Source organism: Oncorhynchus keta, chromosome 2 (assembly GCF_023373465.1).
Source record: "Oncorhynchus keta strain PuntledgeMale-10-30-2019 chromosome 2, Oket_V2, whole genome shotgun sequence".
In the NCBI taxonomy this organism is placed as follows: Eukaryota; Metazoa; Chordata; class Actinopteri; order Salmoniformes; family Salmonidae; genus Oncorhynchus; species Oncorhynchus keta.
Genome location: NC_068422.1, coordinates 75,461,244 through 75,489,082, shown reverse-complemented (window position 1 = coordinate 75,489,082; position 27,839 = coordinate 75,461,244). Strand labels below are relative to the sequence as shown.

The 27,839-nt window shown below is 45.3% G+C and overlaps 4 protein-coding genes across 36 annotated transcripts in view; 2 read left to right on the top strand and 2 right to left on the bottom strand.

Moving 5' to 3' along the window:
* Nucleotides 1-1,378: 1,378 nt before the first annotated feature.
* LOC118360279 (DNA-directed RNA polymerases I, II, and III subunit RPABC5) lies at nt 1,379-2,675 on the top strand. Of its 2 annotated transcripts, none has more exons than XM_035739583.2 (3): nt 1,379-1,545; nt 1,986-2,103; nt 2,271-2,675. In XM_035739583.2, exons 1-3 carry the CDS (start codon nt 1,386-1,388, stop codon nt 2,377-2,379), a joined length of 387 nt encoding a protein of 128 aa, XP_035595476.2. In that variant the 5' UTR covers nt 1,379-1,385; the 3' UTR covers nt 2,380-2,675. The 2 variants fall into 2 exon arrangements, with proteins under 2 accessions (XP_035595476.2, XP_035595472.1); XM_035739579.2 differs by having other exon boundaries at nt 1,495-1,605.
* On the bottom strand, nt 2,673-6,664 carry LOC118360244 (cleavage and polyadenylation specificity factor subunit 7-like). The gene is given in 10 exon segments (XM_035739545.2): nt 2,673-3,099; nt 3,268-3,511; nt 3,611-3,758; nt 3,924-4,045; nt 4,190-4,496; nt 4,499-4,543; nt 4,655-4,800; nt 5,213-5,316; nt 5,487-5,696; nt 6,007-6,664. Coding segments are annotated over 9 exon segments (1,410 nt in total). The 5' UTR covers nt 6,091-6,664; the 3' UTR covers nt 2,673-3,099.
* A 99-nt stretch (nt 6,665-6,763) lies between these two features.
* LOC118360268 (succinate dehydrogenase assembly factor 2, mitochondrial-like) lies at nt 6,764-9,868 on the top strand. Its single transcript, XM_035739569.2, has 4 exons — nt 6,764-6,930; nt 7,775-7,998; nt 8,268-8,377; nt 8,613-9,868. Exons 1-4 carry the CDS (start codon nt 6,799-6,801, stop codon nt 8,741-8,743), a joined length of 597 nt encoding a protein of 198 aa, XP_035595462.1. The 5' UTR covers nt 6,764-6,798; the 3' UTR covers nt 8,744-9,868.
* A 3,023-nt stretch (nt 9,869-12,891) lies between these two features.
* Nucleotides 12,892-27,839, bottom strand: part of LOC118362600 (synaptotagmin-7) — a 110,296-nt gene continuing 95,348 nt past the window's right edge. For 4 of the 32 annotated variants that reach the window (XM_052483712.1, XM_052483663.1, XM_052483721.1 and 1 more), the window contains 6 exons: nt 26,103-26,211; nt 24,111-24,375; nt 23,399-23,568; nt 21,208-21,322; nt 19,270-19,469; nt 12,892-18,461 (listed from right to left, as the gene is read on the bottom strand). In XM_052483712.1, coding sequence (XP_052339672.1) covers nt 18,357-18,461; nt 19,270-19,469; nt 21,208-21,322; nt 23,399-23,568; nt 24,111-24,375; nt 26,103-26,211 — 964 coding nt within the window. In that variant the 3' untranslated portion in view covers nt 12,892-18,356. The remainder of the gene's footprint in view (nt 18,462-19,269; nt 19,470-21,207; nt 21,323-23,398; nt 23,569-24,110; nt 24,376-26,102; nt 26,212-27,839) is intronic. The other 28 variants (XR_008083843.1, XR_008083844.1, XR_008083851.1 and 25 more) reach the window with 28 other exon arrangements.

The following is a 27,839-nucleotide window of genomic DNA, read 5'->3' as shown; positions in this document are numbered from 1 at the left end:
TAATAGTACTGTACATTGTATGTATGAATTTCGATTCAGAATGAAAATATTCTACATGTAATATGTGGTGTACCAATGTATGTATTAGCTTGGCCAGTCATGCTCAGCAAATCAGCATATACACAAATATATTACATCCATATCCAACCTCCAGGAAAGCCTTGAAAGTATGATGAAATGATGATAATACACGCATTACGGTTTATTTTCTAATACATTCATATTTTTTGATAGTTTGATAAACCTAGAATCCAAGTAGAAAGCATGCATTATTGATGGGAGTAGAGAAATAGCTGGATTTATTTAGTAGATAAACTGAGATAGTTTCTTCTGTTGTTTCCCTATTCATTACAGAGAAGCACTCCTATTTTTGATAACAGACAAACACTTTTTTTTTTTTTTTTTTAAATCAAAGGTCTAGGAGATTTTCAACACCCAATCAAACATCTTGCTTGAACCCTGGCATGTAAGCGTACCATGATGCAATATCAATACCCTCAGCACAGCAACAGAACAGACACATATTCTGCAGATACATGTTCAAATAGCCTAGTCATCACGTCACAGAGTACTAAATAAAATCTATCAGTTATTTTCCTTGGTCTCAAAGAGCGTATAAATGCAATAATTCCAGTAGGACTTCACATTTTAGCACATGTTCTGTGTGATATTAAAATAATGGTAATGATGGTGACATGTTGATGTGTAATACTATTGTAAATGGAGAATGAGAACCAGATGATGATGATTAAACCTATATTTTCATGATATCCCAGCTCCCTATATAACATATTTTCCCTCTTGCACACTCCCTCCCCTGACTCCAATGCTCCTTGTGTAAATCCAAATGGTTGTCTTGTGACTTGACCTGACCTTTATTAAAGGCAATGAAACAGCTTGCATAGACTCAAGGATCTCTTTGATAGCTGTGAATAATTTTGTGTCCTACACTCTCCACCAATAGAATTAGCTAGGGTTCATTGTGTTGAGGATGATGCACTCCTGTCATTGTTTCATTTCCTCCATCATCACTGATATTAATAGGACTGACTGTATTATGTACACCATTCACATGTTAGCGGTCATTAAAAGGAGACAAATTGTAGAAGCCATAAAGAAGAAATAGGAGATATCCAGGGGCTTTTAAATATTACCATGCTGGCCAATAGGGTTTCTAAACAACGTGCTGTTTAAAATTCTCGAAGAGATAACCAGTTCCAGATGTGACTCATGTGAATTTAGTATTGGACTAGTCCAAATGAGAAAACTGAGGGGAGAGTCATATTCTAAACAGAGCCCTAATATCTTCGGGAAATCGAATGTGTACCATGAAAACATCAATAAATTAAGGTAAATGGAGCTATGAATGAGGGGTAAATGGAGCTATGAATGAGGCGCAGCGCATTCAATCAAACCTTTCTAGAACCCCCTGTAACGTTGCAGGCCCTGAACATGCCCCAGTATTGAGGGAGGAGCGACGCGCGTTGGCTACATGTGTGCTTTCTTTCCGGTTTGCTAGGGTTACTGCAGAACATTTACTTTACAGTGAGTCGATAACTACTTTATTGTTTGAGTCTCTATTTAGCCATGATATAAAACACATTGGTAAACATGGCTGTTTTTATTCTAACACGTTTTTGGTTAACTAGCTAGTTAAATGCAACGGGTTTGGAAATGTGTGCGCTCGCTAGTACTGTGTAACGTTAGCTAGCACTTCTGTTTACATGTCCACGCTTAGACTGAGCGTCAGTAAACCATAGCTGTCAAGCTATCTACAAAATTGATAGGCTATACGGTTTCGTTCAGTTATGCATTTATCATGTTATAACTACCTTTTTCTTCAAGCCACAATTCTGCCGTTGGCTGGCTAGCTTAACATTAACTACGTTTTTTTGTCATTTAGCAGACGCTCTTAATCAGAGGAATTTACAGCAGAGTGCATACATTTTTCGTAATTCTGTTGCTCTGTTCTAATTTATTTTCAGGGCCTCAGTCGAAAGAAATCAAAATGATTATCCCGGTCCGGTGCTTCACATGTGGGAAAATCGTTGGTAATAAATGGGAGGCGTACCTTGGCCTCCTTCAAGCTGAATACACTGAAGGGTGAGATACATGTTTGTTGTGGTCATGGTTTACATTGTATTTCCCTAAGATTAATCCCTTTCTCAATATTGTGTTCATTTATTTCATTTGATATTTTTAATAGCGACATAGGAGAGTTTGATATGTTTCAGGAGTAGCCTATCTGCTCCCCTTTGTTTGGTTGGCAGTGATGCCCTTGATGCTCTTGGTCTGAAGAGGTATTGCTGTCGGAGGATGCTGCTGGCCCATGTAGACCTCATTGAGAAGTTGCTGAATTATGCACCCCTGGAGAAATGATGGATACAACCACCAACAAGAATCATCTGGCCTATTTATAGACGAGCCCTTGCTGACAGCCAGTGAGGCAGTGCACTCTGATGGATTGACATCCTCAAGAGACTATTTTCATACCTTGTTTGAATTGTACATGTTTTTTTGTTGGCTACAGCCACTTGACATGTAATTTACATCATTGTGTAAATAAACAAGACTGGAGGCGAACCCCTTTAAGCAGCATGGGTCAGGCATTGAAAACTACCTAGTCCTCTTGTGTAGCAATCCCTTTTTGCAATAAACACACTTGTTCCAACTCATTTTAACAGCCTTTTTTAATCAGTTCAAGTTTGACACAAAAGAATGGGGAAGAGGGGGGAAAAAACACTGCACAATTCAACATACAAAAAAATGTACCTCTGCTTTGTGCATGTCGGTGTGGCAAACAACAAAAGTTGCAGCCACGACCCTGAAACCGTCAATTTATAATCAAAAATAAAATTACAAAGACAGGAACACTAAGAAAGAGGGGGTTGGTGATGGATGAGATCAGAAGATTATGATAAGATAAAATGCTTGGTGGCTGCTGAGTACCAGGGAAATGTGAACGGGGGACTATGGACATTCATTTTGTCTCACCATCAGTTCATCCATTATCCCAGACTTAAGCAGCTTGGTTCAGAAATAAAGTCCTGCCTCCCCTCCTACTCAAGCCTGACGGGGACTAAGACCACCTAGAATGTCCTGGGGGGGGGGGAAAAGAAGAAAAGTTCTGTCAGGAGTGAGTAAATACAAAAGGGTTGACTGAAAAAACAGGTGCTTGGCAATTAGTGTGAGTAAGTGGTGGTAGTCTGTAGATTACAGAATTAGAGGGGAGACGTGTTGGAGATACGACAGGCCCAGAGAGCTTACCTAGCGGTGCCGCTCGCGGTGCTCCCTATGTCTATCTCGTTCCCGAACACGCTCCCGGTCTCTCCCATCTCTCTCCCCACTTAGGGAGCGTTCTCGGTGCCGGCGGGACATTCCTGCAGCCTCCCATTCCTGGCTGTAGGACTCTTCCCTTTCTTCCCTTCCTCTGCCTCTGTCCCGTTCTCTTTCCCTGTCTCGCTCCCTATCTCGGGAACGGTGTTCTCTGTCACGGGAACGGTGTCTTTTCCTACAAAGAGAACAAGTTAAGAGTGAGGCCACATTACAATATCCATTTGTGATGGAAGAACTGTCCATGAGAGGTCCAAACAATTTTTCCAGCACTGACCTGGAGCCATAAGACTTGCTCTCGATGGAGAAGAGGCAGTCTTTCAGAGAGGTGACCAGAGCTCGACAGCGCTCGTCCCCATACACTCTTGACTGCTTGATGACAGCAATGGCAGTCAAAAGCGTCTCAATGGCCAGGGGCATGTCTCCTACACGAGGCGAGGTTACAGAGTTTATTACAACGACAAGATTTAAGATGACCATGATCTGCATTGTGTACTGCACATGTCAATGTCTTTGGGTCTCTAGTCTAGATTTATCATCATGAATCTGTATTTGAGTGTCTAATGTAGGAATGTTTCAGAGAGTCTAACCAGCAGTAGCTCCAGACACAGCCTTGGTGATGGCGCTGCTGGCGATTGCTCTGTTTCTGTTCATCAGCTCATCAAACTCTCCCTCTGGCATTTGGGGTGTGGGCGCTTCACCGTCCCTGCTGCTAGAGAAAGAGATACTCCCTTACTGATCATCATCATCATACATACATACATACATACATACATATCCATACAACTTGTGATAGACATGTTTACCAATTAATACAAAATAATTCCATAGTATAAAGTACAGTGGATGAGCTCACCTGTGCCGGTTGTACGGTGTGTTGTGTTGTTGACTGTAGTTGTCATGTTGTGCTGGAGGAAAGAAGGCGGGGTTGAGATGCAGGGAGGGAGGAGGATGGCTGGGGAGACGTAGAGGTGGTGGAGGGAAAAGGTGTGGCATGGGGGGAGGGGGAATGTGTGGGGGTAGGTGGGGGAAAAGAGGAGGCGGCAGCCTAAAGTATGGGACTGACAGAGGGGGAGGTTTGTTGTGAATGTGTTGGGGTTGGATAGTGTGAGGGACAGTGGAGTGGTTCTGGTTGAGCACAGGAGGGGAGACGGAGGCGTTTTGTCCCCAGTATCTGACGACTCCTTTGAGTTAGAGCGCTTGGGGACACCTATGGAAAAGGAGGAGGGACAGTTTGATTTTGTTTCTATGCAGCATTGGATATCTCTTACGAGATAGATTTGAGTACCAATTTATTTGCTGTAAGTAGATGTGTGCTTACGTTTATTAGCCTGGGCTTCAAACACGGCAAGATTCTGGCGTGTGGCAAAGCGGCAGTCCACCTTTTCCCCATTAACATGACAATTTGGCAAAGTCTCCAGCAACCTCTGCAATGACTCTTCTGTGGCCACCACTACCTCAGCGTATCTATAGAGATAAAAGACAAATATCAGCTAGTGTACTTTATGTTACCAGCTGGATAGAAAGGCTATTCCAGAGCTTTGAAAGGCCTTCACAACATAATCGACTAGCCATCAGTAACCACCAGAGCAGCCATGTCCAGTTCTTCAGGGTATGGAAACAACACTTTGGCTCTGGATCATGCACAGATAATAAATAATAAAACGTTGGTAGTCATCTGTAAGATCTGTATTTAGCTTAGCTACTGGAGCATCATATTTATTTGAAGACTATTTTGACTCAATAGGTGTCTCCAGGTCTCCCTAGAACACCATGGCCAGACCCAGTCATGAAATGACAAAACACCCAGTTAATAAACAGTGAAGAAATAGATCACATTAGATTAGAATGATGCCCAGTGGATAGGCCTAACTCTCACCCTCTGGACTGGCCATTAGCTCTGTTCTCAGCAAATTTGATCTCCACAATGTCCTTCACACCCAAGGTGCGAGCCACGTTAATAAGGTCTTTGTCAGAGGTCCACTGAGGAGAGAGGTAAAGGAGTACAAAGGAGAGAAAGAGGGAGAAGATGAGTAAAAATTAAGGATAGGGACAGAAAGGTAATAGGCCTAGGTGGCTGTATCTCATTACAGAACATAGGCTAATATATTAGCAAACTGGATAGAAGGTAATGGTGATGGTGGGAGACTCACCCAGGAGAAGTTGCCCACATATACAGCCAGTCTCTTGTTCCACACCCCACTGTAAGTGTACAGTATTGCTGGTTTGCTCTCCTCTTTCGTTGGCTGGTTCTTGCTGAGAGGGATAGTATCTTCTGAGAATTTCCTTTCCCGGCTCACAGAGCCAGTGAGCACATCATCATAAAGATCACTTGCCTCTGCTGTCATTGCAAAATCTCCATCCTATAGAGAGGACAGAAGATAGACATAATCCCTCAATGCCTAGTTTATCACTCACAATGACCATCCATGAAAAATCTGACAAACTACAAGAGAACAATAACCTCCACATGTGTATTGTTGATATCAAGGATAAGAAATTGAATAGTATGATTTTTGACATTAATTAATGTAAGATGTTGACATGCTGGTCATGCTAAAATCAAACCTCATTCAACAAGTTATTTTTGTTCCCACTTCAAGAATCTTCTGCATTCACTTTCAGCTTCTCACAACTACAGCTCTTTTCATAATCGCTCTCGGCCTGTCTCACCTCCCCGTTGTTTTGACTGAACTTCTCGTCGTAGATGTCTATGAGGTCAGTTGTACCACCACCATCGGCCGCTTTAGCCGCCATCCCGAGTCCTGGGTTGGCAGTGCAGCCTCTGGCTACGTTCTCTCAGCAATCGACACTTGGCAATAAACGCAAGGAAATAACTAAAGGTGCATATTTTGCACCTTTCCGTGCGTCTATGTTTTATTGATGTAGCTAGTCCAGCTGGCTAACGTTATCCAGTTAGCGTCTCAATATTGTTTAAAAAACTAGCGAGGTGGCGAACGTTAGCGAAATGGCTAGCTAGCATCACCTCGCATTCCCTCCCATTGCAGGGAAGCTGGCGTGGACGGAATACCAAAGGCAAACAAATAAATTACAAACCCGGATTAAAAAGTCAACAAATACTATACTTTCAAAATGTGATATAATTGTTATGGAAGTCTACATGCAAAAACGGATAACATTCAGGTAAACACTCAGCTAGCTTGTTGCTGCTACATCAGAACAGAAGCGGAATCGAGGAGTGCATCTCAAATATCTCCCGTGCAAAACAGGCATGATATTACGAGGTTCCGTAAACAATTATTTAGCTATCAGCTTAATAATATATGTTGTTACATACGTGAATATATAATGTAAATATGAGACATGTTGATACACGTATTATTGTTTAACATGCATTTCAAGAACCATTTGGAAGAACTAATAATTTCCCTTACCAATATGGCGCCTTTTATTTCCCCAAGCTGGAGCGGACATTTCCTGCTGTGTCCCCCTGTTATTATGTGAATGTCTTTAGCAAGCAGGGACTTGTCGATTTTGGGACACCGGCTGCTCTCGAGTCAACAAGAACAGTCACATCAGGATTCAGTAGTCACAAATAAGAAGGACACAATGCTGTCTGCTTTCGTTGCTAAAAGAGTGAGTCGTATTTGGAATATAAACGTTAGGCTACACGGACTATTTGAATTAACCTGGTATCCTCATTTACGTTGTATTTTTAATTTATTTTTAACCTTTGTACGGTCTATTCACACGCACATGGGCCTACACACACCATCATCTGCTCATTCACACATAATATGCACATACATTTATACTGACTCTACACGCACACGTTGCTGCTTTTGATGCCTCGTCAGTTTACCCCTATACATATCTACCTCCATCACTCCGGCTTCTCTGCACATTGTAAATATGGTATTTGAACTGACCCGGTATATAGTTTTTATTATTTTTATTTCACCTTTATTTAACCAGGTAAGCTAGTTGAGAACAGGTTCTCATTTACAATTGCGACCTGGTATAGTATGCTTACTTGCTGTGTTCTTCATATTTCTTCTTATATATCGTGTTTTCTCTTCTAGTTTTAGCCTCATTGTTTTTGATTATTGCATTGTTGGGCTTTGAGTTTGCAAGAAAGGTATTCCACTGTACTTGGGCATGTGACATTGAAACTTGTTAGGACAGTCGATTGAATGTAGTAGCTAACGTTAGCTAGCTAGATAACTAATGCCAAGACTGGCGAGCTAGCTGGCTAGAAATGCTGTCTATTCTGACTGAAGCTAACTAAAGTTAGCCCATAAACTACAGAGTTTGAAAGTAATTTTCTGCATCTGATTTAGCCTATGACCTTTGCCAATCTGACATGTGAGTACCCTACAGGACAGTCATTGTAAGCTACTTTTCTAGCATTAAAACCATATCCATGTCGTTGTGTACAGTCAGTCCAGTTGTTGGTAAGGATGTTGTTTATTTTGTCCAGCTGGTAAGTGGGGTATGCCAGGCGTCATGGAGACCAGCTGTGGCAGAACTAGTAACTACAAGGGGTTACAAAGGAGAGGCACCTGATGACTCTAGGGGTGACCTAATTGAGATCCCCCTGCCCCCATGGACAGAGAAGGATGGCGAGACCATGGACATCAAGAGACGGCGCCTGCTCTTCCAAAGCCGAAAGAGGGGCATGCTGGAGAATTGCATATTGCTCAGGTGAGTGGACCACTGATCATACTATATATATTTTAGTATTGATTTTAGTCTTCTATTTAATCAAAAGCAAAGCTCATACTATGATAGAGCCCACGATAGAGATATAAGACATTTATAAACCATCAGGTTTAAGGTCAGGCAGCATGTGTGGTCAGTGGCAGAGGCATGATTTAATTATAGTGTGCAACTTACAATATGTGTATCTGAGTCTTGGACACATTTCAAAACCATACACTTGCACACACCAACCATTGTCTTTCCCCTTTCAGCCTGTTTGCCAAACAATATCTTAATACAATGACCGAGCACCAGTTAAGACAGTATGACAGACTGATCAATGAGCCTAGCAACGACTGGGACATCTACTACTGGGCAACAGGTGAGGAGAGTGGTTCAGCTTCATATCTTATCAACTGTGATTATCCACTCTGATCTACACCAGGGCAAGCAAAGACATATAATACAGTTAGTTATACTGTTGTTTAGAAATAGTTCTTATTTTCAAGCTGTTTTGCTTGACTTTCTTAGTGTTATGGTGAGCCAATTTGCCCATTCTATATGAAATGTCAGTTGAAGTTAACTGAATGTGTGTTGTCTTTCCCTCCTCTCAACAGAGGCCCAGCCTGTACCTGATGTATACACAGGTGAAATCATGGACCTACTGAAGGAGTTCACTAAGAACAAAGATCAGGAACAGAGGCTGGACGCACCCAACCTGGAATACCTGGATAAGGGGAGCCAGTGAAGCCTGGCTGACGCATCCCTCTCAGGGTGTTTTCACATATAGTCTCCTTTTAAAATAACTGATCTTAGTCCTCTTTAAAGTGAACTCTGAGGGTAAAAAAGAAGAAGCAAAAGATCTGTTCTCTTTGTATTCACATTGCCCATGCCTTTGTATGAGGAATCTGATTTTTGCCAGTTCACTTCACCTATTTTGTTGTCAGAGTCCTCTTTTCATTCACATTGCTATGTTTAGAAAGGAACCAATATCCTTTTCCAACATTAATTCAATGCACTGTGAGTGCAGGACAAGCCATTCAGTCAGAATGTGTTATTGGACAACAAAATATACCATATACCTACTTACATTTAGGAAGCTAAAAGATTACAATTACGTCTCATTTTTAACTAAATGCAATCAGAATATTAACATAAATATTATTGGTAACAGAAGAACAGCAGATTAAATAATGCTGTAATAGAGCTGTTGCCCAGGTGCCCATTATCTGAACTAAAAACTCCAGGCATATTTTGGCATTTCTGGTCATCCTTGCTAATCAAGATCCTTAAACAGTACATGCCCCCCGCAAATCTGCACATCACAATTTTATCTAATTTGTGGCACCAATGTGAGGGGCAAATGTAGTGAACACGGTGTTGCAGTAGTCTACTGTGTGGTGCGGGAATAATGACAACCGAAGCTGGGGGATCTTTGTGTTCACATTGCCCTAAAAATGGGAACCGAACTCAGTCCACCTCTCGCGATGGTCTAAGTTCGCTTCGCTTCGGAGTTCATTCTTTGGTGGTCTGAGTTCTTACGGATTGTTCACACTATCACACTGCACAAAAAAATATAGTGGAGAAAAAAATTGGCTGGAAGGGACCAAGTGTGAAAACACCCTCAGAGAATGCTAATGGTTCTCATCATAATTTACCAGAGAAACCCCCATAGACAAGGACAATTCCTGCAGAGAGCCATTGCACTACATGCATATTTCTATCACCGGCCTTATTCATAAGACCTTCAACACAGAATGAAAATAATGACTAGTACACGGATGTGCGAGGTAACTATACTGAACAAAAAATATAAATACAAGATGTACAGTGTTGGTTACATGAGCTGAAATAAAAGATCACAGAAATGTTCCATATGCACAAAAAGCTTATTTCTCAAATGTTGTGCACACGTTTGTTTATTTCATTGTTAGGAGCAATTCCCCTTTGGCATTTCACCCACCCTGCTCATGTTTTGTTTCTAGTGAATACGACCCAGGTGCTTGGGTGAGTTGCAGTGTCAGTGCATGGACACCAGGGGGAAGCAAAAGTACGGTTTCATTCCCTTTTTGCACCTCAACTGCACATCACTGCTAATCACAGGTCTAAGGTAACATACTGGGAATACAGATTCTAAAACATGAAGCTCAATACTCACTCTTAAATGCAGAGATGCAGGCACCAAAACAGTTAATAGTTCAATTATATAAGGTTATTGTGGGGTGCACTGGCAAGCTATGGACAATCATGCTGTCCTTGATGTCTGTAATTAGCTTTCAGCTCAGTTACTCAGGCTAAGATGATTCATAATGTAGATAGATATCTGCATAACATTAATAGGTAAGGCTCATTTTAATAGGCAAGGCTCTCCTTTTACCACGAATGAGTAAACGTATTCTGCTGTGCATAATGTTTGTGCGAGTATGTGTATGTTTGCACTGGGTATGTGTAATCGGTGTGAAATGGCTAGTTAGCGGGGTGCGCGCGAATAGTGTTTCAATCGGTGACGTCACACGCTCTGAGACCTTGAAGTTGTTGTTTCTCTTGCTCTGCAAGGACTGCGGCTTTTGTGGAGCGTTAGGTAACGATGCTTCGACGGTAACTATCGACAATGTGTGCGGAGGATCACCGGTTCGAGCCCAGGTAGGGGCGAGGAGAGGGACGAAAGCTGTTACATGTAACTGTAGGGCTGTGTGTCTTAGCGTCAAATAGTATCAGTTCTTACATTGCAGATTGTATTTTCCCTGAAACACATAAACTTTTTATTTCTCCCTCTCCCCCTGCTACCATGTTGACAGTGGTAGGAGTTTCTCTGTTATCATGTACACTCAGTGTAATGTTCTGAGACCAGCAGGGAGGTGCCCTTTGGCCATGGGGTGTGCAGAGTATTCAAACAGAAATGAGACAAGCCTCCCTCTGCCTGGTTCTCAAGTCACCAGAACCATTGTGCTGGACACTCAGGCGATTACAGAAGACATTTATGATTTAGAATATTAAGTCCATCACCTGAGAGAACAGTCTCAGCTCACGAGCACAGACACAATTTGCACTTCAGTAGTCTTCAATATTCTGTACCCAGGCTACTTCCTCGTTTGGCAATAAAATAATAAAACCTCTTGGCATAAATCTTAAAGTGGTGATTTGCTCACAATTGATCAAAGATTAAATTGCCACACAAAGTAATTTTACATACAGCTCCTGCATGGACAGGGTGAGGTGGAGATGCTGGGTGTGTGTCTTTAAATAGCACACTGTGATGTCAGCAGAGTCCCCCTCTGTGTCATCTCTGTGACTTTGCTGCCATCTGTCCCACTTCAGAGACATGGACTGGACACATCTTCTGACCTCTGTCTGTCTGTCCTTTTTTAAATATATCTGTCTCTGTCAGTGTTCTGCTATTTACCTGACTGACGGTCAGTCTGTCTGTATAACTTTGTGTTCGGCCACTCATCAGGGTGTCATTATTTCCACCACCACTAGTGTCAAAGATGTATTGGCCTGTGCCAAGTTTGTATCTTCATATTTCTTCAACGGATTTCTTTATCATCTTACTTCTTAACTGTTTGTCTTGATTACCCCCCTTTTAAGATTTAGATGCACTATTGTAAAGTGACTGTTCCACTGGATGTCATAAGGTGAATGCACCAATTTGTAAGTCGCTCTGGATAAGAGCGTCTGCTAAATGACTTAAATGTAAATGTAAAATTAGGTTTTAATCTGAAAAAAATAGAAACCTGCTGAGAAACAGTTGTCTGATGTGGATGTTCAGAGCGCACATTCTGTAGGAGCGTCTGTACAGAACATACTGCATGAAATAAACTTAGATCATGTGGGTGTGACTTTAATCAAACACAAACTCAGTGTGCACTTTCCTTTGCTCACATGGCAATGGTCCTGTTTCCATTTCCTCATTTAGCAATGGTCCCATGTGGCTCAGTTGGTAGAGTATGGTGCTTTCAACAGCAGAGTTTTGGGTTCAATTCCCATGGGGGACCATAGCAAAAATGTACTCACTACTGTAAATGCTCTGGATAAGAGCATCTGCTAAATGACTGTAACAATGTAATTTAGCCCTGTTCTCTCACTATTAAATGATTCACCTCACCTGTGAATTCTACACATCAGGCTTTCATGTGCTGCACATTTCATGTTTTTCCATTCCCGTTAAGCTTGTTTGGAGTCTGGATCTGTCTGTCGCCCACAGCCGCCCACTCTCCCCATCTCCAGGCCGACGTGTTCCTGTCTTCTTCTAGCGCTGTGTCTCTGTGTCGTGACAGCTCTCAGTTTTATCCTCCGCTCTACACTACCGCCAATCTCTGCTCCCCTGGAATTAAAATTGTACCCCTCTCTCTTTCTTCACTGTCTCTCTCCCTCTCCTCAACATGTCTTCTCATTCTGTCTGTACTTGAGAGAAGCCTGCAGGAAGGGAGCTGTACAACAGAGAGAAAATACTGTAGTAGTTTCACTATTCTACTACTAATAACCTGTATTCAGGGCCAATTTTCCTGCCAGGTCATGTGGTCAGGAAAAACTTTGTTGTGCACCGGTTTAGAATACTTAACAGAAACATGCACACATCCCCTCTCCTTCATGCTCAGAGTTAACAGGGTTTCTGTAGTTGACTCAAAAATAACCATATGCCAAAGATCAATAGTTGAAATTAACTATAGAAAATAAAATGTATTAAAAAGAAGCCCAAAGGAGGGAGTAGGGCAGATGTATGTAGGAAGTTGATTTGTAAAATACTAAAGATCTATTCTGTTCTTGTGTTCTGGTTGTAACTACAGTGTGTGAGCATTAGGAATGAACTGTGTGGGTTGTGGTGTGTTTTAAACACTTGAGAAAAGGACAAAATAATACAACTGTGTGTAAACCAGCACTTAGAAACCACTTTTATAGCCTGTCAAAAATAGTCAAAACATACTCCTGTATGAGTCCAAACTGAGCTCTAACATGTTGCTACTCATTAGATTAGCTACCAACTTCTGAAATGCATAGCTGTGAAAATATGAAAGTAAACTACATCTACAGTAATTCAAGGAATCAAGGCAGCTTGGTTTGACAGAAAAGCAGTGTATGTACAGTATATCATTCCTCTATGAACTGAATTTGATGTTCAAGTCGAAGGCCAGATTTGAAGGCGAGGTTCAGACTTGACTCTTCACAACAGTGTTTTTACTGCAACAGAACTACTGTTTCAACGAGTACTAGCCAGAGGGAACAGTTAGAAACCTTACTAAGTTCCTCTGATGGAAATCAAATAGGGAGAGAAAGCCACAAGTCACTATGAAATACCACAGTAAATCAGCTTTAGAAAAACAACAAAAACTATTTTAGAAGTTTCTTCTTTTTATGTACACATTTATATATTTATACACTGTACAGATTTTTTTTTAAATGGTTGAAATATAAGATTGTGCACCCCACAGATGTGTGACTAAAGAGAGAACAGAAGAGAGCAAGAGATGGGACAAAGGGATGTCAAGGACATACAGATAAACATCCCCAATTAACACTGATGAGTTTTTACATACACAATTTTCATTTATCCTTTATACAATGTCACAAAATCCTGGCCTATTTTGGACAATCCTCCTCGTATCTCCTCCAATATATGTGTAGAGAGCCCTAATCAGACATTTAGGGTGATTTCAATCTGAGTGACCACTGATCAGTTTTCAGATTTATTTAGATCTGTGTTTTGAATTGTTACTGGGCTCTACTAAGAATCCCAGCTCAATGCCTCAGAGGCAAATGGACCATACCTGGCTTCCTATTTTATTTTCAGACAAATAATTCATTTTCACCTGAATTGTGCCATTTTATCTGTGTTTCCTATTCTGGCTGATCTTTTCAATTTAATGCTGCATTTGATGCATAATGATGTATCGTTTGCGTGTGTGCTCAGTATGAGGCAGGGAGGTGACTGCTCCCAGTTATTTTAGGAGCAGGTAGGTGCCTTGCTATGTTCTGCTCTGCCTGGAGAGATGGCAGGGATGCAAATGAGGTGATGATCATTGTCTGTCTCACCTTTTCTCTGTGACACTTGGGGAGTGAGAGCATATGGAGGAGAGGGGGAGGGGTGTTGTTTAAGAGCACCTTATGCCAAAAAGCATGTGTGTCACAGTGGGGTTTTGAAGTACGTCAGCACTGACGTATGGAGACCTCGCCTGTCTTAGTCTCAGTGTGTTGAGCCAGACAGAGAGGGGAGGGACAGCGTGTTGGGCCAGACCTAGAGGGGAGGGACAGCGTGTTGGGCCAAACCTAGAGCGGAGGGACAGCGTGTTGGGCCAGACGTAGAGCGGAGGGACAGCGTGTTGGGCCAGACCTAGAGGGGAGGGACAGCGTGTTGGGCCAGACGTAGAGCGGAGGGACCGTGTGTTGGGCCAGACGTAGAGCGGAGGGACCATGTGTTGGGCCAGACCTAGAGCGGAGGGACAGCGTGTTGGGCCAGACCTAGAGGGGAGGGACAGCGTGTTGGGCCAGACCTAGAGGGGAGGGACAGCGTGTTGGGCCAGACGTAGAGCGGAGGGACAGTGTGTTGGGCCAGACGTAGAGCGGAGGGACAGTGTGTTGGGCCAGACCTAGAGCGGAGGGACAGCGTGCTGGGCCAGTTCTAGAGCGGAGGGACTGCGTGTTGGGCCAGTCCTAGAGCGGAGGGACAGCGTATTTGGCCAGACGTAGAGCGGAAGGACAGTGTGTTGGGCCAGTCCTAGAGCAGAGGGACAGCGTGTTGGGCCAGACCTAGAGGGGAGGAACAGCGTGTTGGGCCAGACGTAGAGCGGAGGGACAGTGTGTTGGGCCAGACGTAGAGCGGAGGGACCGTGTGTTGGGCCAGACCTAGAGCGGAGGGACAGCGTGCTGGGCCAGTTCTAGAGCGGAGGGACAGCGTGTTGGGCCAGACCTAGAGGAGAGGGACAGCGTGTTGGGCCAAACCTAGAGCGGAGGGACAGCGTGTTGGGCCAGACCTAGAGCGGAGGGACAGCGTGTTGGGCCAGACCTAGAGCGGAGGGACAGCGTGTTGGGCCAGACGTAGAGCGGAGGGACAGCGTGTTGGGCCAGACCTAGAGCGGAGGGACAGCGTGTTGGGCCAGACCTAGAGCGGAGGGACACATTGTTGGGCAAGAGCGGAAGGACAGCGTGTTGGGCCAGACCTAGAGCGGAAGGACAGCGTGTTGGGCCAGAACTAGAGCGGAGGGACAGCGTGTTGGGCCAGAACTAGAGCGGAGGGACAGCGTGTTGGGCCAGACCTAGAGCGGAGGGACAGCGTGTTGGGCCAGTCCTAGAGCGGATGGACAGCGTGTTGGGCCAGACCTAGAGCGGAGGGACAGCGTGTCGTGGTTCTGTAAGCCACCTATTAAATGATAAACCAGAACACAAGGCCCCTGATGCACACAGGCCTGAGTGAACAGTCCCTCTACCCAACAGAAGAGGGCTAGAATAGAATATGCTGTATGTGGTATTGTCAGATGTATTGAGCTCCCCGCTCCCTTGTCTTTCCTTCTCTCTTCACTCAAGACACTCAAATGTCTATGGCCCCCTCCCCAACCAACCCATAAAACCCCAACAAATAGAAAGTAGACACATGCCCTTTGTCACGTTCCAACATCCCAGTAATCATTAGCGTCTTCTTCTTAGCGATCAGCGACAACATAAATAATTAACTGAACATCTAAATTACTTTATACAGAATAAAAACAGCCAAAAAAACAGATTCGATATTAAGAAAATAAAAATGGCAACACCGAGCACACATACATACACCGTAAATACAAACACACAAACTAACAGTCAGATGTTGACACACTCATACACACATTGCAAACACACACGCACACACACATTCAGTAGACACAAATAAACAGTCAAATGTAAACAGAAAATAGGTTTAGTTGATATTATTACTCTTGTAGTTATCCTTCAGCCCATTGTGTGATGAGAGAGAGACTTAAGCTTGGAACAGGTCACACCAGGATGACATCAGGAGCAGCACAGAGCAGCTGGGGTCTGGCCAGTAATGGAACAGCCTGGTCCTGAAGACCCACAAACACCCTAACTATCTAACATCTGGAGCAGGACAGAGCAGAGGGGGTCTGGCCAGTAATGGAACAGCCTGGTCCTGAAGACCCACAAACACCCTAACTATCTAACATCTGGAGCAGGACAGAGCAGAGGGGGTCTGGCCAGTAATGGAACAGCCTGGTCCTGAAGACCCACAAACACCCTAACTATCTAACATCTGGAGCAGGACAGAGCAGAGGGGGTTTGGCCAGTAATGGAACAGCCGTGGTCCTGAAGACCGACTAACACCCTAACTAACATCAGGAGCAGAACAGAGCACAGGGGTCTGGCCAGTAATGGAACAGCCGTGGTCTTGAAGACCGACTAACACCCTAACTAACATCAGGAGCAGAACAGAGCACAGGGGTCTGGCCAGTAATGGAACAGCCGTGGTCCTGAAGACCGACTAACACCCTAACTAACATCAGGAGCAGACCAGAGCAGAGGGGGTCTGGCCAGTAATGGAACAGCCTGGTCCTGAAGACCCACAAACACCCTAACTATCTAACATCAGGAGCAGGACAGAGCAGAGGGGGTCTGGCCAGTAATGGAACAGCCGTGGTCCTGAAGACCCACGAACACCCCAACTATCTAACATCAGGAGCAGGACAGAGCAGAGGGGGTCTGGCCAGTAATGGAACAGCCTGGTCCTGAAGACCCACGAACACCCTAACAATCTAACATCAGGAGCAGAACAGAGCAGAGGGGGTCTGGCCAGTAATGGAACAGCCTGGTCCTGAAGACCCACGAACACCCTAACTATCTAACATCAGGAGCAAGAAAGAGCAGAGGGGTCTGGCCAGTAATGGAACAGACTAACTGACGTAACAGACACACATTCCAATAGACAGGCAGAATTACAGAAAATTACTGACAGAGACAAACAGGTAATGTTATAAACCTTGATGGGGACAAGATCATTTGGCTTAGTGCTCCATTATAAACTAAACTGACTTGGTTGGGAGAGGGGCATTTATTTATGGTTATCTGCAGTGGATGATGCAATTGAGAGAAAGCAGCTCAGATGAAGACTGGTGGTTCATGTCAAGTTCCTCCTCTGCTTACTGTTCCACACCAGGTAGCAGGCACTACCCGACAGACTGTACCCCTCTCTCTCTGTCACTGGTTAGCTGCTGTGACCTCTCCAAGTCTTCAAACATATCCAGTAGAATACTGATGATTATTATTGTCATCATTATTATCAGTAATATTGTTGTTATTCATTTGATAGCAGTGCAAGCCCAAATCTTTCACACACTTGCACTCGCATTCTCGCTCTAACTTTCACTGACGCGCACACACACACACACACACGCACGCACGCACGCACGCACGCACGCACACACACACACACACACACACACACACACACACACAGAGAATACGACAGAATAATAGCTGTCTTTTTGCTTCTATTTACTGTCTCTGGAAGAACATTTTGATTGGTCTCTTTAGGCTTTTTAAAAACAAAACACAACATTGATGACTTTACTCTTTTTCTGTCATTATTCTTTTTTTTCTCTCCAGAAAATAGGAACGTCTTTTTACATTTCCCCCATGGACCAGTGTAAATGATCAGTCATTTTCCCCTTTTTTCATCTAGAACTTCATTTGGAGTTACAGCACATCACCCACAGCACGCACAGACAACAAGGGGGTCCAGCCGGGGAAGAATCACTACAGTGGTGGGAGAGAAAGAGATCAGAGATGATGAACGGGGTGGAGTGACAGTGTCACGTCTAATTCCATTATCATCCAGACAGTCCAGCCCTCTTCTATTCCATTGGTTTGCCTCTCTCTCTCTATCGATCCTTCCTGTTATATTCTCTGTGTGTTTGCAGAAGAGATCGGACCAAAGGGTCAACGTGAGGAAGCAAAAAACAATAATGAACAGCCAACCAGATTGCTTCTGACGACAGAGAGAGCAGTGATTAGGGAGAGAAGAAGCCTCCCCTCACTGCCACAGGAGAACGATGGAGAGACACAGGATGAATGGTGGAACTGGATTCCTGGGGCTCACCCTAGGGCTGGCAGAGTGTGCTGCTCCAGAGTAAAACAGAGTAAAAAAACAACGGTTGAGAGAACTTAAAAGCAACAAGACTCAGCTTAACAGAGGGGAGTAGAGGAAGGAGAAGTTCATTAGGGATCTGAGAGAGGACAGGCAGGAGGAGAGGGTGGATGCGTTGGATGGCTATTTGTACCCATGTTCTGCAGCGAGTCAGCCTTGTGCATAACGACAGGGTGGGAGGGCAGGGCAGGGGGCTGGGGTGGTCTGGGTGGATGTGACTGGACCTACAGTATCAGGCCTTGAGGGCATGCCACTGCTGCACGGCATTACGAGGTTTACCCATCATGTCCTTCCAGTGCTTCACCTCCGCCGGACCACTCTTCCATGAGAGATAGATCTGAGAGAGAGCAAGAGGGAGGGTGGGAAGAAAGAGAGGAAGAGAAGGAAGGGAGGAGGAGAGAGAGATGGAGTGAAAGAGAGCGAGGGGGGTGAGATGGATAAGCAGGATATCTGACGTCACAGAGATCGATATTACTCATACTCAAACAGAGAGAGGTAAACTGAACTCTCTGAAGTCTGGAGTGTCCCTGCTGTTACCATAAAGCCTGCCAATCACCCTAATCTGAACTTAATTCATATCGGGAGCTGAGGAGAGTCATTAAGATGAAACAGCTGTTTTACTCTCAGCAATTTTCAGAGCAGGGGAAACAGGGGGAAAGATTTGTGTGAGAATGAGACTTATGTTTAGACAGAGAGATGAAGGCTCCCAAGCAAGCCGCAGCTGTGTTTTACTGGTGGTGATTAGACTATGGGTGAAAGGGCCAGCGCCTGTGATGAGGCGTGTTTGGTTTACTGAGGGGTCACTATCAGACACTGGATCCATAGTAAGGAAGCCTGTATGAGGGTTACAGTGTGTCAGAAAATCAATGGGATAGTGCCTCTGTGCCACAAACAAACCACACAATCAATGGATATCAATCTCACCATGTCAGTATGTAAGAGCAATCTTGAGACAGTGACTGTTAATGTGTCTTTGTGTTAGTGTGTGTGAGAGCAGGATCCTTGTGTGTGAGTGAGTGTGTGTGTGGGTGTGTATGTATGTGTGCGTGTGCATGTGTGTGTGTGTCTCAGTATGTGCCAGCAGGGGTCAGTGTGGATTGGTGATGTAAGTGGCTGGTGGTCTGGGCGTTACGAGGGGGCGGTACCTTGCCGATGACGTCGTTGCGACTGAGCTTGTCCTTGTCCATGACGGTGATGATGATGGTGGTCTCTCGGAGCACGTGGGCGGGGACGTCGAAGGGGAAGGACTCGTTGAACACGGGGTTCAGACAGCACTTCATTGTCACCGTCTTCTTCTTCTCCACACGCTTGTCCTTGTGCATCAGCCACAGCTTCACATAGGGATCTGATGGGGGAGACACATCACTTAAACACAGAGGTTACATCACTTAAACACAGAGGTTCCATCACTTAAACACAGAGGTTACATCACTTAAACAGAGGTTCCATCACTTAAACACAGAGGTTCCATCACTTAAACACAGAGGTTCCATCACTTAAACACAGAGGTTCCATCACTTAAACACAGAGGTTCCATCACTTAAACACAGATGTTACATCACTTAAACAGAGGTTCCATCACTTAAACACAGAGGTTCCATCACTTAAACACAGAGGTTCCATCACTTAAACAGAGGTTCCATCACTTAAACACAGAGGTTCCATCACTTAAACACAGAGGTTCCATCACTTAAACACAGAGGTTCATCACTTAAACAGAGGTTCCATCACTTAAACACAGAGGTTCCATCACTTAAACACAGAGGTTACATCACTTAAACAGAGGTTCCATCACTTAAACACAGAGGTTCCATCACTTAAACACAGAGGTTCCATCACTTAAACACAGAGGTTACATCACTTAAACAGAGGTTCCATCACTTAAACACAGAGGTTCCATCACTTAAACACAGAGGTTCCATCACTTAAACACAGAGGTTCCATCACTTAAACACAGAGGTTCCATCACTTAAACACAGAGGTTCCATCACTTAAACACAGAGGTTCCATCACTTAAACACAGAGGTTACATCACTTAAACAGAGGTTCCATCACTTAAACACAGAGGTTCCATCACTTAAACACAGAGGTTCCATCACTTAAACACAGAGGTTCCATCACTTAAACACAGAGGTTCCATCACTTAAACACAGAGGTTCCATCACTTAAACACAGAGGTTACATCACTTAAACACAGAGGTTACATCACTTAAACAGAGGTTCCATCACTTAAACACAGAGGTTCCATCACTTAAACACAGAGGTTCCATCACTTAAACACAGAGGTTCCATCACTTAAACACAGAGGTTCCATCACTTAAACACAGAGGTTCCATCACTTAAACACAGAGGTTCCATCACTTAAACACAGAGGTTCCATCACTTAAACACAGAGGTTCCATCACTTAAACACAGAGGTTACATCACTTAAACACAGAGGTTCCATCACTTAAACACAGAGGTTACATCACTTAAACACAGAGGTTCCATCACTTAAACACAGAGGTTACATCACTTAAACACAGAGGTTCCATCACTTAAACACAGAGGTTCCATCACTTAAACACAGAGGTTCCATCACTTAAACACAGAGGTTACATCACTCAAACACAGATGTTACATCACTTAAACACAGAGGTTACATCACTTAAACACAGAGGTTACATCACTTAAACACAGAGGTTCCATCACTTAAACACAGAGGTTACATCACTTAAACACAGATGTTACATCACTTAAACACAGAGGTTCCATCACTTAAACACAGAGGTTCCATCACTTAAACACAGAGGTTCCATCACTTAAACACAGAGGTTACATCACTCAAACACAGATGTTACATCACTCAAACACAGATGTTACATCACTTAAACACAGAGGTTGCATCCCAAATGGCACCCTAATCGCAATGCAGTACACTTATTTTGACCAGGGCTCATAGAAAGTAGTGCACTATTTAGGGAATAGGGTGCCATTTGGGATGCCGAGGAATGGAGAGATTCTGAAACCACATTGACACATGTTAAGGTAGACAGACTGTAGCACAGGAAATAGGTGATGACAGAGTATTGTATGTACTGTACCGGAGGTGCCTCCAATGTCCATGGCTTTGAGGTTGCGGGCTTTGATGATGGTCACAGTGATGGTGTTGGCTTGAGGGTTGTAGCACAGTGACACCAGCAGGTCTCCTCGACTCCCCTGAGAAACACAATGACATCACCACTCACCTACCCTCTCACTCCCTCCATCCCCTCTACCCCCTTCTGTCTCCCAGTCATCCCTCCTTGTTCCCACTCACCAACCCTCTCTCTCCCTCCATCCCCTCTACCCCCTTCTGTCTCCCAGTCATCCCTCCTTGTTCCCACTCACCAACCCTCTCTCTCCCTCCATCCCCTCTACCCCCTTCTGTCTCCCAGTCATCCCTCCTTGTTCCCACTCACCAACCCTCTCTCTCCCTCCATCCCCTCTACCCCCTTCTGTCTCCCAGTCATCCCTCCTTCTCCTTGTTCCCTCTCTCCTACCCTCACTCCCTCCATCCCCTCTATCCCCTTCTGTCTCCCAGTCATCCCTCTTTCTCCTTGTTCCCTCTCTCCCTCCATCCCCTCTACCCCCTTCTGTCTCCCAGTCATCCCTCCTTCTCCTTGTTCCCTCTCTCCCTCCATCCCCTCTACCCCCTTCTGTCTCCCAGTCATCCCTCCTTCTCCTTGTTCCCTCTCTCCTACCCTCACTCCCTCCATCCCCTCTACCCCCTTCTGTCTGCCAGTCATCCCTCTTTCTCCTTGTTCCCTCTCACCAACCCTCTTTCTCCCTCCATCCCCTCTACCCCCTTCTGTCTTCCCGTCATCCCTCCATCCCCTCTACCCCCTTCTGTCTCCCAGTCATCCCTCCATCCCCTCTACCCCCTTCTGTCCTCCAGTCATCCCTCCATCTCCTTGTTCCCTCTCACCAACCCTCTCACACCCTCCATCTCCTTGTTCCCTCTCACCAACCCTCTCACACCCTCCATCTCCTTGTTCCCTCTCACCAACCCTCTCTCCCTCCATCTCCTTGTTCCCTCTCACCAACCCTCTCACTCCCTCCATCTCCTTGTTCCCTCTCACCAACCCTCTCTCCCTCCATCTCCTTGTTCCCTCTCACCAACCCTCTTTCTCCCTCCATCTCCTCTACCCCTTCACCTTCCTCTCATCCCTCCATCTCCATCTCCTTGTTCCCTCTCACTCCCTCCATCTCCTTGTTCCCTCTCACCAACCCTCTCACTCCCTCCATCTCCTTGTTCCCTCTCACCAACCCTCTCACTCCCTCCATCTCCTTGTTCCCTCTCACCAACCCTCTCACACCCTCCATCTCCTTGTTCCCTCTCACCAACCCTCTCACTCCCTCCATCTCCTTGTTCCCTCTCACCTTCCCTCTCATCCCTCCATCTCCTTGTTCCCTCTCACCAACCCTCTCACACCCTCCATCTCCTTGTTCCCTCTCACCAACCCTCTCACACCCTCCATCTCCTTGTTCCCTCTCACCAACCCCCTCTCACTCCCTCCATCTCCATCTCCTTGTTCCCTCTCACCAACCCTCTCACACCCTCCATCTCCTTGTTCCCTCTCACCAACCCTCTCACTCCCTCCATCTCCTTGTTCCCTCTCACCAACCCTCTCACACCCTCTCTCACCCTCCATCTCCTTCCATTCCTTGTTCCCTCTCACCAACCCTCTCACACCCTCCATCTCCTTGTTCCCTCTCACCAACCCTCTCTCCCTCCATCTCCTTGTTCCCTCTCACCAACCCTCTCACTCCCTCCATCTCCTTGTTCCCTCTCACCAACCCTCTCACACCCTCCATCTCCTTGTTCCCTCTCACCAACCCTCTCACACCCTCCATCTCCTTGTTCCCTCTCACCAACCCTCTCACTCCCTCCATCTCCTTGTTCCCTCTCACCAACCCTCTCACCCTCCATCTCCTTGTTCCCTCTCACCAACCCTCTCACTCCCTCCATCTCCTTGTTCCCTCTCACCAACCCTCTCACTCCCTCCATCTCCTTGTTCCCTCTCACCAACCCTCTCTCCCTCCATCTCCTCTAACCCCTTCTGTCTTCCAGTCATCCCTCCTTCTCCTTGTTCCCACTCACCAACCCTCTCACTCCTCCCTGTTCCCACTCACCTCCATCCCCTTCTGTCTCCCAGTCATCCCTCCTTGTTCCCTCTCTCCACCCCTCCCCTCATCTCCCCTCCTCTCCTGTCCCTCTGCAACGGTCCTAGTCTGTGTGTGTACTTTACTCACGCTGCCGTCGCTGCAGGGCTTCAGCTCCTTCCAGTAGGTCTGCTGGTTGCCCAGGTCCACCTTGTTAAGGGGAATGGACACCTCCCCGATGGGGTCGTTCCTGCTGAAACGATCGTAGTCCAGCACCTGCATATAGAGGGTCCTCTGGATCACCTTCTCATAGGGGAACCCTGGGGGGAACAGACAGATACATAAACAGACAGATAAGAGGCTGATATGTGCTGGACAGAGATTTAAGGAGTACTCTTTAAGACTTTATACAGGATAACCAATAGCCATAAAGTCTAGTTATGTGTATAGATGTGTTTTTTATAATGTGCAGTAGTTGTACTGTAGCTTTTAAAAAAAATGTTTATTTAACCTTTATTTAACTTGGCACGTCAGTTAAGAACAAATTCTTATTTACAATGACGGTCTACCAGGGAACAGTGGGTTAACTGCCTTGTTAAGGGGCAGAACAACAGGTTTTTACCTTGTCAGCTCAGGGATTCAATCCAGCAACCTTTTGGTTAGTGGCCCAACACTCTAACCACTAGGCTACCTGCCACCCCGCTAGAGTATATGTGTGTCCCAAATGGCACCCTATTCCCTATGTAGTGCACTACTTTTGACCAGGACCCATAGGGCTTTGGATAAAAGTAGTGCACTATATATGGAATAGGGCGCCATTAGGTATGCAGCCTCTGTGTGCAGGGTGATTTCACAGTCTGACCTTCAAACAGGAAGGTCTCGTTCCAGCGAGGGTTGAGGTTCTTCCTCTTGACCTTGGTCTCCAGCTTGTGCTTCTTGTCAGGCAGCAGGTAGAGTTTGACGAAGGGGTCTGAGGTGCCAGAGAAGTCCTTGGCGGGGAGCTCTTGGCCCGTGAGGATCTTGACGGTCAGGGTGGAGTCCTGGAAGCTGTAGCCCACACTGAACTGAATCCGGCCCAGCTTCTCAACCACAGGCCCTTCTGTGTCCTCTTCTGAGCCTGGAGAGAGCTGGGAGAGAACAGCAGCAGAGAACTCTAATATTTATCCAGTCTATATGATGGTAGAATCGCAATTGTATACTCCTTGTGTCCTCTCTCCTCGACTCCTAATCAAAACACATTGGAGAAGGTCAGAGGGGATGGATCTCTGGCACTCTCATCCAATGGGTTTTGAGAAGGACGCGAGGAGAAAGAGAGAGGATGCGAGGACTATGCAATTGAGATTCTCCCTATGTACACTCAACAACCCTCATCCTACTAGCCCCACCCTTTCCCAGCATGGAACACACAGATCAAACACTCAGGGACATGGACACCCAAGGTGAACAAGGAGCTTTGTTTCTCATCCACAAGGGGGCAGTCAAACAGCACTGGAACTCACGTGCAATGCCACCATCATGCTAGCCTAACGTTCAGATAATGTTATGTCATATGTCTGGGCTTTACTGAGCGATAAGGGAGGGAGCAATGGGGGAGAAGGTATATCAGGAGATGAGAGGCAGGAGATATTCTGTGAGTAGAGAGACCCCCTGCCTAACTGGAGCTGGGCCCTGATGGAGGGAAGGAAACGCAGTTAAAAGGCTGCTATCTGATAGAGAGGGACCAGAGGCTTGGCCCAAGGTGCAGTTCCTGGAATTTAATCTCACATTCTGTATTCTCTCCCACACAACTCGCTGTTGCTCTGCCTCCTCGATCTAAATCTGATCATCTCTCCTCCTTCACTCTCTTGGTGTCTGATGTCTGTCTGTCTTTCAAACACACACATGCACACACACATGGACGCATGAATGCACACACCGGCTTTCAGACAGCTCTCTCCTGAAATCTGTCCCACCTATAGTTGTCAACAATTTTTCAGGGTCAATCTGTTTTTTCAGAATTTTTATTTATACTTGTTGCCCAATTGCTTCGCCTGAAACCCACATAGATACAGAACCTCCTCCTCCACAAAATACAACCACATACTGAGCCCACCTACACTATACACATCTCTCCACCCCCAGACCATGTGAGTGTCAGAACACGAGGTTAATCATATTATTAACATAATATGTACACACACCAATCTCTTGTGACAGACTGACATAGCTGGCCAGTTTACACAAGATTTGATTCTGGGTACCGGGATTCATGAATTTAGCTCACTTTTGTAAACGCACATAAAACTCCTAAACACCTGCATAGGTAGTATCACAATGACCCCCTCCCCCAGAAAAAAACAAATGTGCCTCAGGGATTTGATTTGATTTTTAATAGTTATTAACTAGGCCTAGTGTAAGTCTTCGACCCACATAGTGAAGTGAGAGACCAGAGATGGAAAGAGACCGTGGCCAACTGCAGGTCTGATCCAACTGACAGGCCCTGTTGGCTCCCCCTCAAAGTGAAAGTATCATCATTAAGCATCATCGGGACCTCCATAACGCAGACGTGCAACCCACATAATAACACAGTCCCATCCCCCACCCGCGCCCTGTCCACCCAGCACTCACAGCACTGTGTTCGCAGCGTAATTACCAGCTTTTGCTGAATAAAGCATATTCTACTGAGTTTCTCCTTTGTGATAGCCAAGCTGGGTTGGGAAATGTCATGTAATTAGCACGTTTTGTCATTTAAGACATCTTGCAAATCTAAATGCTGCTACAAGTGGGTGGCGGTGGGCAAACCCAGACATGCAGAGAGGAGTACAGATGAACAATCATTAACACAGACAGAAAGGAAGGGAGCGGATTTCCTTACCATGTGAATGTCGCTGGTGGTGACAGAGTTGGCCAAGTCTGTGACGGAGGAGTTCCCGAGGCGGCCTGCCTCATCTGGGGTCTGGCTTCCAGGTTTACACAGGCTCCTGCTGGGGGAGGGGGGGACACAGTCAGGACGGACACGGAGAGAGAGGCCAATGGAGCACAAGGAGAATCCTGCTTCTGAAGACAAAGAGCCAGCCTCAGCTCTGTGATGGCTTCCCACCACAGGTGAGGCTGCAAGGTCTTGTGTAAGGGCTAGACTATCCAGAGTCCAGATCTGAATGTGACTAATAATGTCCCCAGACTTGGGAGTAACAAGGGAATTTTAGTGACTTACACTCACACACACACACACACACACACACACACACACACACACACACACACACACACACACACACACACACACACACACACACACACACACACACACACACACACACACACGCATTCACACGCATTCACGCACACTTAGTTCCAAACCTTAGTCACTACAAGCATGTAACAGTGTGATATTTGCAAAACAGACACAAAAATCAACACAATTAATGAACAAAAAGAGTAAAAGAAAGAGGACAGGGTGGGGGAGGACAATATGTTGTAACAGTCTGGTGAGCAGAAGACATGCTGAGCTATAGCAGGTGACACAAGTCAAGACACAGACAAACAACACTAATTACAGGTTACACACTGGAAAATGACAAGAGGAAGAGAGGAAAAACAGTGCAGGTGCACTGTAGAAATGGAGGGAGAGGAAGTGGGATTAGGAATGGGTGCTGTGGGAAGGATGAGTGCAGAAGAAGAAATAGATTTGAAGATTTATCTCTGCAGAGAAAAGGGGGGATTTGTCTTTGTTAAGACTAGGAGGATTAACAGAATGAACAAAGTGAGGTTACTGACTAAAATGAACGTGAGACAGAGACAGACACCACAACATAGTTCAGTTGAAGCTGGAAGAGAAATAGAGGAGATAGGAGAGGATAAGAGGCTGGGAGAAAAAAAACAAAGACTTACTTTTAGTAAGAGAGCACAATAAGGACTAAAGAATAGAGACGAGAAACGGACTAGATATGGGCATGCAAAATAAGAGGTCGAGTCAGAGAGGGAGGGGGATGGCTGGAGGCAGTACATCAGAAAGGCTGACAGGAAAAATAAGTAGGCGAGCGAGAGAAAAAGAGAAAAGGAGGGATAAGATGTGATGTGGGAGGGTATAAACATAACACACACACACAACATGTTAACCGCCAAATAGATACAAGGAACTAATCGTTTGGCTGAGTGAGGTTAATCCCAATCCAGAGGGATGTTAGAGGATGCATGTGGGCATGTTAGCCATATGGGTTATCAAGGAGGAGGGAGGATGGTAATTGTGGTTCCTGAAGTATCTGTAATTCTGTGATTGAGGCTACAGATGTCTGTGTTCCTGGTCGTTTGAGGGGTCAGTCACTGTTGTAGGACCACAGACATGTCTCTGTCTGGTCGGGCTCTCTCTGTGTGAAGGGTCAGTCCACAAATGCAAATCCAGTATCTGTGGTTGGGTTGGGCTGCCTAACACAAGAGAGAGACTGTAAGTCTAGTGCACTGTGTCCTTCCATGAACACTGGCTGGCTGGATTTCACTTATATACAGTACAAGAGAGGCATGCAGAGTTTCACTGTGCCATTATACTACAGTTTAGCAAAGCTCAAGCAATGGCATGCACATACAAAACAATATCTCAGCTAGTTTTTGCTGC